At 37.8% G+C, this 9986-nt stretch overlaps 1 protein-coding gene across 3 annotated transcripts in view; it reads left to right on the forward strand.

The window, feature by feature from the left end:
- WDR17 (WD repeat domain 17) overlaps window positions 1–9193 on the forward strand; it is a 108891-nt gene extending 99698 nt beyond the window's left edge. For 2 of the 3 annotated variants that reach the window (XM_019534636.1, XM_019534637.1), the window contains 4 exons: window positions 4385–4486; window positions 5473–5568; window positions 5763–5946; window positions 7130–9193. In XM_019534636.1, coding sequence (XP_019390181.1) covers window positions 4385–4486; window positions 5473–5568; window positions 5763–5946; window positions 7130–7249 — 502 coding nt within the window. In that variant the 3' untranslated portion in view covers window positions 7250–9193. Of the gene's footprint in view, window positions 1–4384; window positions 4487–5472; window positions 5569–5762; window positions 5947–7129 lie in introns of those variants that run through there. The other variant, XM_019534638.1, reaches the window with a different exon arrangement.
- Window positions 9194–9986: the final 793 nt, after the last annotated feature.

Here is a 9986-nt window from a genome sequence, read left to right on the forward strand (position 1 = left end):
GGGCTCGGGGGGGCAGGCAGGGGGTGGGGCCTCACAAACAGGCAGCATGCTTCAGCACCAGGGCAAGAGGTAACTACAGAGATGCTCTGGCAGCCAGAGTATCTCTATGGAGGACCCAGCCTCCAGTTACCCTGCCCCACTTTTTTTTTTCTGCAGGGTCTAATTTTGCCCTCATGCTGCAAACTTGCAGCGCGGGGAACATTTTTTTGTTCCTGCACATGCCTCTTGCAACGTCTCAAAGGCGTTTGAGATGCTGCAAGAAGCACATGTGGGCTCGTCTGGACGCACCCATGAGGAGTACTACAGGATTTCAATTTATTGCCCTCTTGTATTGATGTGTATAGGCAGCCACTGAGGGAGAAGACTTGGATGTCATTTTTTCCAGGAATGCAACAGCTTTAATCTTTAGGTGTCCAACTCAAGTAATCAAGTAGGAGCAACTGAGAGAATGACTCAGTGCAGTGGTTACATTGGGGCATGTTTAAGAGTCAGCCAGCTCGGGCTTAGGGTCAGGTTCAGTTCAGACAAGACAATTGATGCAGTTCTCCCAAAGAAGAATCAACCAAAGGAGTTGATGGAAATCTTATTTACCCCCAGGTGGGATGGAATTAAACTGCTGTACTTAACCAGAATTCATAACTTTATAGTTTGGTAAGACTGTGGGCTACTAGTTAGACACTTAAAGGATCAGCTAGCTGTGGTAGTTTAAAGGGCATATTTCTATCCAGGTATGGCTAGATTTGCACAGTATTATCTTTCAATCTTGCTACAGTTGTTTATGCTCATGTCAGTTTAAACTTACATACCCAAAATGCTAGGAAGGGCTACTGTACCAAAGTTGAAGCTGTAATTAGGTGCAGAAAGGTAACTACCATTTTTGAAGGTAGAGTGTGATTCCAGAGCTTTGAGCTCTTCATGGTTCCTTATGACTATTCAGATTTATAGCTACTAGCTTTTACATATAAAACTCACAGTAGCCAGGGCCCTGCCTGTTTGAAGGACTGTCCCTTAAGTCCTTGGTCTTCTGTCAAGTCAAGACCAAACTTTGATACTAAATCAGCCTCAAAATGGAGAGGAGCTGGTGAGGCATTATTATGTAAGGGTCCCAGGGCTCTGTGATCCCATCCTGCTGCTGTTCTGAAATAAATATGAAGGGTATGGTTTCCATTTGAGAGAGAATTCCAATGAAGTTATGGCCCTGGAACACTGTTTAGGCTTCTATAGCAATGAAGGAAGAGTATTACCATATTTTTTCATCAGGACAGTTTCTGGTCTTATTTGAAATCACTGGCATCAAAGATTATATAAAAAGGGTCATGTTGTTCAGTATAACCATACTATATTGTCAAGGAAAGCATTCCAGCAGTTATTTACACTGGAATTATTAAAACTTCATGTCAGAACTTAAAAGGTAGCAAAGTTGTAATGTCCCATTTTTACAGTGCTCTTATTCTTTAGACTCGTGTTGCTGTTTTTTAACTCATTATATACTAAGAACCAAGAGTTGATCCTTATAAGAACACATATTTGTGTTTCATGTTCATTTCAGCAGAACCTCTTTCAAAAGTCATTAAAGGAATGTTGGCCAAATTTACTTCTCATATAATTGCACATAAATCCAGTGACATCTGAGTCACTCATAGTGTAACACCTAACACTAACAAGGAACTTAACCTGCTTGGTTAAGTGAAAAAATGAATTAATCAACCTATTGAAACCTTAGCTTTTTACAGCAAATGAAAATGGTTGATACTTTACAATTGCTCACAAAATACTGTTCATTTCAATAACTTGTTTTTGTTAATAATTGAAATCCAGGTGCTGTCTGTTCAATAGTCATAAAGATGCACTATCCTACTTCAAAGCACTGCTTCACAGTTAGGGTGGCTAGGATCTGGAACCAATTTCCAAGGGAAGTGGTGCTGGCTCCTACCCTGGGGGGTCTTCAAAAGGAGGCTAGATAATCACCTAGCCAGGGTCATTTGACCCCAGCATTCTTTCCTGCCATGGCAGGGGGTCGGACTTCATGATCTGCTCAGGTCCCTTCCAACCCTACCAACTATGAAACCCAGATTTGAGGACTTTTAGGGTACATTGCACAACCTATTTATTTTGCCTTTTGTGGAAAATGAGATTTGCATTAGTTTTTGTAAGTATCACGTGCACTTTGGCTTGTTTCATATTTAATTCTTTGGAGTTTGGCAGATAATATCAAAGACAACTGTTACAAGTGACCTGTTAGAAGAAAAAACAATGACTGAGATGAGAAGCTTCTCAAGGAAAGAATTGGAGTGTGGGGTACTATTAAGTGGGGAATACACTTGGGTTTCTCTTTATGCAAATTAGTTTTTTGGAAATTTGCTTATATGTGATGACCTTATCTATACCAGAAACTCGCATTGTGCAAGAAAAGTTTGATCTTGTTCAAAGAAGCATGCAACATGATTATGCAGTGATGTGAGTGAAGCACTGGGGAGTGAGGGATGAGGCAGGTGTGCAACACCATCATGCATTTGCCTCAGTCTCACATCGTCCATTGTTCCCTGCAGTGCTATGCTACTTGTACTCGTATTGTGGTGCATCTATTTGCCTTTATGATTGAACTTAATAAAATGTCTAAGCAATCTTCTAATGCATCTCCTAACCCCACTTCTGAGCCAGCCATAAAGTGAAAAAGGAGGCTGGTACATATCCCTGTTAATTACATGTAATAATGGATTTGCTTTATGCAAATTTGCTTTACGCAAGGTTTTTTTGCAACACAGCCCTCGCATAAAGAGAGACTCAAGTGTACTCTGCATGGTTTCATATGGCTCTGAATCTGGGATCAAAGGGATTTTTGTAAAACCTTTTACAATTAAAATCCAGTAAGAGACCCCCTAGAACAGAGAAGGGAGAATGTGAATTGTCATTGGTTGTTGGAGAGAGGCAAAACACATACTAACAGCAGCAAGTAGGCATTGTTCCTTAGAAAGTTGTAGGTAGTTGGGCTAGATTTCACTAGAACTTCCAAGTCATGGTTCAGGTTGAGTAAGGGGACAATATTTTATGCTTTGGCTGCTATTCACCATTTGGTGAACAAATAACAATGCTTTTTGAAGAAGGTATAATCAAGTCACTTTATGCAGAGGAAAAAGGGTTTACAGACACCAGACACAGCTAGATCTGTAATGTTAATGTGTCAGGGAAGTGGGGCTACCACTATAAGATCTAGGTCTACAATGGATGGCTACTGAGTTTCCACCCTTGAGACAGGTACAGGAAGCCATCTGTCACTCCATGGGTGCGCTACAGAGGAACTGAATGCAGTTTAAATGACTTTGCCCGGAGGGATTGAAAGTGGCCTAAAGATTGTGGCTGTAAACAGACTTTGCTTTTGTACCACCACAAAAATGATCTGCCCATGCTCACTAGCTGCCCTAGGCAGCTGCTCCTGGGGCATCTGGGGCCTGATACTGCATGCCCCTGCAATGCCTGTGTGCCTTTCCAGGTCAGTGCCTGTGTGCCTTTCCAGAAGCCCTGGCAGTGCCTGCCCAGGTTCCTCCAGTTGGGATTTCCCCAGGCTCCAGTGCAGCCCCAGGTTTGGGGCTGCCAAAGAACTGATTGGTAGTCTCAGCCCCAAGACTAAATCAGAGTAAGTTTGACACTCTACTGTGATCCCAGGGCTGAGACTGCCAATCAGTTGATTAATGGTCCCAGCCTGTGGACTTCCCCAGCGCAAGTTGGAGATTTTGAGGAGTGCTCATGGAGTCCCTGGGCATGGGGCTCTGCAAATGGGGAAACTGGGGTTTCACTCTTTATAGGGATGTTCAGGACTGTTTTCCTGTTTCCAGAGGGGTAGCCAGAGTATTGTCCTGCAAGATCAAGCCCCAGTCACTCCCAAGAGGGCCCTGCAAGATAACACACAACATCCATTTTGCCTAGTGAAGCAGATCAGTTGTGCTGGGACGCATCTCAACACAGTTGATCCACTTCATTTGGCAATTTCTGTTTATACCCTATGACACCGGGTCTTTGGGAAGGGTGGGAGAGATTGAAGAAGTGGTTAGTATAACAGATTATTTGTTTTTGGAGTTTCAACATGCTAAAAGGAGTAAGCCAGCTGAAACTTATATTTGACCTGTAAGTACAAATAATTGTAACACAGTTTGGAGGCTGCATGTGTAGTCTTTTATTTTCAGACTGTAATAAAAAAAAAAAAATGGAATCAGTATAAGGCAGTTGAAGTATAGTTTATTCAACCATAAACCTAATCCAACCATTTATATTTCCTGTGAAGTATAAGATGGTATGTTAAAAAAAAGAAAGAATAATGGTCTGTTTGTTTGAAGTTTCTGTGTTTGGTTAAAACTCTTAACTTTGCTATATACTGTTCTATTCTTAGATTTCGGAATGAGCTGCTGATACTGTGTGGTTACATTGGTGCTTTACTTGCTATAAGGAGACAGTACAATAGCATTGTACCTGCACTTTATGAATATACAAGGTAATATTTCCCTATCTATAGTAGTAGCACCCCACAGATTCAATCAGGTTAGTTATATTCAATCAGGTTAGTTATACCTTGTATGTAGTTTCTGTCCCCAGAAGTTTATCAGTGTAAGATCCCAATTCTAGTATGAGGAAAGGGAAGTACCTTGTGCTCTGCTGACTTCTTTGGTGCAGTACAGTGGTACAAGGGTCAGCTTGAATGCAGCCTTTTGCAAAATCTGGGCTAAGTGGGTCAAACTACTTGGTCTTAAAAACACAGGTTGGTTTGTAAAGGGATAATTATTCTAACTGTCCTTGAATGATCACAAGTTGTCACCTCTGTTGCGTCATTCTGCTTAAAATTGTTGTTTTTTCCCAAATCGTTATGAAAAAGTGTCTTTATAGGAGGTATACTATCACTGTGGAAACAGTAAGTTAGTAATAGATAGCATTTAGTGAACAGGGTTTTTTCTGGCCTAAATTTGTGGTGAGCTTTAAAACTTCTGAGGACCTAGAGAATTCCTGTAGGATTTGAGACAATAGGATTGTTCTAAAGATATTTTTTTTAACTGACCCAGCACATCCTCCCAGTTGTAGGAATCATGACTCATTCAGCTTTGCTTCAGAACACCAATTAAAGTCAAATGTCAGTATATCAAAAACTGGTTCAAAGTCTGTCCAAACTTCATGGCTAACTAGCACAGCCAAAATATAGAAAGGCTTTGAAGAATATTGTAGGGATTAAATCTGGATAATTTAAATTAAAATAAAGAAAAAGTGTTCTTATACCTGAAATCTTAAATATTCCAAAGTTAAACAGCAGTGGCATAGTAAAAAGCACAAATTAGAAGTATCAATTCAAAATATATTTTAAAAGATTTATATTGCTAATTTCTAGTATCTTTTCTCTTCGAGTAAATTTACGTTAGAACTGATTTTGAACTTTATCCATAATAAAATATTGTAGGTACAAAATTTTAATTAAATTTTGTTCCTTTTCAGTCAGCTTCTAAAACGACGGGAGGTATCTGTACCCCTGAAAATTGAATGGCTCTCTGATGAACTAGATGCGTGGAGAGCTTGTACACAGTTAGCCAAGTAAGTGTAAAATGCAAAATTGTCAGAATGGAGATTGCTGCCATGTAAATATGCATATTTCAATAAAACTTCTGATTTTTTTCTTTCTAGAATTTGAAGGCTGTTCTTATGTAAAGACAGAAAGTATTTTGAAATCTGTGGATCCTGAGTTGAATTGCAAATGAACATGTTTAAAATATGTGTTTTGCTCACAGATCTACTGATGAATCACCATATACCCCTCCATCAGACTCCCAGAGAATGATTTATTCAACACTTGTATCACGAATGCAAGAGGAGCCTCTGAAAGGACTGGTTGGACCGGATTATGTCACTGGATCTAATCTTCCTAGTCACTCAGATGTTCACATCTCTTGTTTAACAGGATTAAGGATACAGGTATTTTTTCAGAGCCATATTCCTTTGGATTACTGTTTTAAAAAGTAACTCTTATGTGGTCATGCGAGTTCCTTTTAAGTGAAAAAGCACAAATGGAAACTCGTAATGATTGAGGCTTCCAGGGTTCTTAAAGAATAGAATCGCTAAAAAAGAAAAAGGGAGATTGTAGAGTATTCCCTTTGTCAAAAGCTGCCATTTTCTGTTAACTATGCTTTAGATAGAGTTTATATGGTTATATAGTTTTAATGAGGATGAAATCACCACTTGGAACAGTCAAAAATTGTTCGCAGCAGTCAAAAATTGAAACACAATTGCTGTTATTAAAGCAAATGTGAGCCAGTAGCTACCTCTTCACTTTGGTTTGAATTGAAAACAATGGAAGGGATATATCAAATAGTATTTCTTCTTATGCTGTGCATTTCTAGAATGCCAAGTATTGTAGTATCTGAGCCATTAAATTAAATAGGGTGTCAAAGATATGGCTTGGAGGCCTCACCTGACTTATGAGCCGTGTCATCTAGGCTCCTGGAGGAGCTGACAACATGGGGGTGGGACAAGCAGGCACAGAGCCCACCACCAAAAATTCAAGGTATGTTGAGGATGTGTTTAGGTAGCATAAGCAGGCAATAGCTCTGCAAATTCCCATGGCTCCCTGGATCTATATTCAGAGACGATCTAAGCAGGGTGCAAGGCCCAGGACAAATCAGCCTGTGAGGTATGTTGTTGCTGCCATTTTTGGAGATAGAGAAAGGGACTCAGTTTTGTTAGGCTCATTTATTTACACTTATAGGAAGCTAAGTCCATGTGGCTTGCCATATCAGTAACAGCCCAGGCCCATAGAGAAACAAGGCTGTCTATGGTGCCTGTTGTAAGGCGCAGGTATAAATAACTATAGTTTGGGAATACACCAGTATTATTGTAAAATGCATCTAACTCAAACCTTAGGGAATGTAAAACAGGTCTGTTTGCCTGGTAAGTATAGTTCTCTAAATTGAGTATAGAAGTTTTAATCAGAGTTATTATCAGGTGTAACTTTTTAAGTTGAGTGAAGCTACTGTATAAAGTGAGGTTGCATCAAGTCAAAATATACATTTGTTTTTACTAGATTGCAGCTTCTCTGCAAATATGATACAGGATATGTATCTTCTCTTTCTTCCCTTCCTCAAACATTCTTATTCTACAGGGGCCTGTGTTTTTCCTTGAAGATGGAAAATCAGTTATTTCTCTGAATGATGCTTTGATGTGGGCCAAAGTGAATGCCTTCTCACCATTAGGAACAGGAATAAGGCTCAACCCATTCTAAGACTGTTTTCATTGTAATCTCTAGTGATTGAAATGAGCAACATCCTGAAGATTAATATTAAATTTTAATCTTGATCATCAAGGACAAAGATGGCAGTTCCTTCCTCCTGAAGGATAGTTACTTGAATTTTGCAAATTGTAAAAAAGAAAATGAAAAGGGTTTTTTTAATTAATATGTAAGTTATTTAATAATCCAAAGAAGAAAAGTTATTTGATAATCCAAAGAAAAAAAGTCCTAATTTACGTAATTGACAGCCATGGGGGATTTTTTTAGAAAGATCTGTACTGTTGTCAGTCAACACAAACATAGTTCAGTAACTCGTATGCAAACAAATAACTTGTAAAGCAAGTAAACAACTGTCTACATTATCAACATACGGGGTAGCCAAAACTGTGAAATTCATAAAACATGTTTGTAAATACATCATCATATAAATGATTTATGCTTTTATGGATAGTCATTGTAATGCATCTATTTTTAGAACGACCAAAAATCTGTCTGACTTTCATTCATCCTGTATCCCCTTTTATCTTTAACAGTAAAATGTGATTCTCAAGTGAAAGTGTAAATTAAATGAGTTCATAGCCCAAAAAACTCCAATTTTTAGTTAAAGACATATTTCCACGGATTTAATATTTAGCTTTACCAGTAATAAAGAGAAGTCAAATATAGCAGCACTGTTTGTTTAGTTATGTTTTGATGAATACCTTGATTAGGGTAAATCAATATATTTTCTAGTAAGATCATCTTTGGCAACTTTCCCTATTATATTTGAATGAGATAAAAATGCATTTATGAACCTTTTAAAATCAAGGTTGTAAGTACTGAACCAGCATATTTAATGAAGAATTACTGAAATCCATTATGTATATTAATAACACTGTGTTTTTTGGATTTTGTATAGGCTGTAAAAAGCATATGGTATGAAGGACCTGATACTCAGGCATCGCTTTATTTAGTTACACTTGGTTAGTCAAGACTTATGATCTGTGCCCAAATTAAACTAAATATGATGGCAATAGAATCTGAGTAGTAGTGAAATTGTAAAAAGTTGTGTGTAACATCAAACACTGCCATGAGGGAAAAAAAGTCCCATATTCCTAGCCAGAAGTACTTTTCTGTAAAGTAGCATTAGAGATCCCTTGGGTCTAGTGCCTAGTCAGTCTGTTGATAGCATGGTGAAAAGAACATACCTTACCTGCTCTAACTGTCTCCTCTTCTTAAAATAGTTCTAGCTATTGTATAATGAAAGATCAGAAAATGGCTGAACAATTTTTAAAGAATCATTCCAAAATAAAAAAAACCCACAATATTGAAAACTCACAAAGATGACAGTTTTAAGTAGCCTTTATCTACTTGCAGCCTTGCAAAACTTAATAGAATATAATCAATCCTCATAATACCTTAGTGCAGGGAATGGCAACCTGTGACTTGTGAGCTGCATCCAACCTGCAGAGCCATTCGATCCAGCCTGTACTGTCACAGGGAGAACTGGCACAAGCGAAATCCTAGTGTCCACTCATCTCTGACTCAAACTGAGGCATTTGGCCTGCATCCTAAAAAGGTTGCTAACCACTGCCTTAATGAAGTGATAGTCTCTTTTTATAAATGGGTAAAATGAGGCAGAGTGATTTGCCCAAGGCCAGAGAGGAAGTAAATAAAAAACAAACAAAAAAACTGGTAACTCAGGAAATCCTGGCTCCCAATACACATATTATTGTCCATGTCTCATTCGTTATGTTGGTAAAATAATTTTCAAAATTGTTAAAGGTATATTCATAGTTTATTCTACCAAGGAATTAGCAAACTTAATTTTTACAGGAATTTTTGGTATCACAAAGACAAAATATGAGATCTGTTTTGTATGTCAGCAGCGTACACCATACATCTTTCGCACACACTTATCTGTGCACTGGAATTAAATGCTTTACTTTATTGCATCCATTATTTAGCCATTGTTTCTCTTTTATATATTTAATTCTCTCTGTAATTTACAGATTCTGTTGCAATTCAGGAAAAAAAAGGATCCATAATACTAGTTTGTGGAAGAATTATAGCTTCTTCAGCTACAAATATATCTGAGGGGTTATTTTTGCCTAATGAACAATAAATAATGGTCTTGTTTTATGGGATTTATGCAGCCTTTGTATATATGGAAAAGAAATATAGGTACTTAAGAGACTGCAGGGAGGAGTGACAGAAAATTATTATGAAGCTCTGTATTTATTTGCCTGAATTTGGATCTAAAAGACTGACTCAGCTGTCATCCTGCTCTTCTTTAAGTCTCTTGTAGTTTCCTGGAGACTGATACTGAAATTTCAAGATATAAATATATTGCAAACATGTAGTATAACTGCATAAATGTGTGGAAGTTGTGCCTTAATATGGAACCTGAAATAAATCTATCCTCTTTAAATTATACATTGAGGAGGGTAATTTATTTTTTTCATTATTAGGTTTAGAGTATAAAAATTGAGTCAAAGGGCACTTTTTAAATGAGGAAAATGTCAGGTAACAGTCATTGTCAACAAAAATGATGGTGCATTTACTTTATGGTAGTCTTTACAATTTGGAGAAAAAACATGAAAACTGTTGTAGTAAGAGGTACATTTATTGTAACAACTCTAGTCACAACTGTTCAAACATAGCTGTATCAATGTTTTAAAAACAATTTCAGGCTGTTTGCTAAAATGTGACTTCACTGTCAAGCAGAACTGATCAAAAAGAGGTATTTCCC

This window comes from Crocodylus porosus, unplaced genomic scaffold, assembly GCF_001723895.1.
Source record: "Crocodylus porosus isolate Cpor-Errol unplaced genomic scaffold, CroPor_comp1, whole genome shotgun sequence".
Classification (NCBI taxonomy): Eukaryota; Metazoa; Chordata; order Crocodylia; family Crocodylidae; genus Crocodylus; species Crocodylus porosus.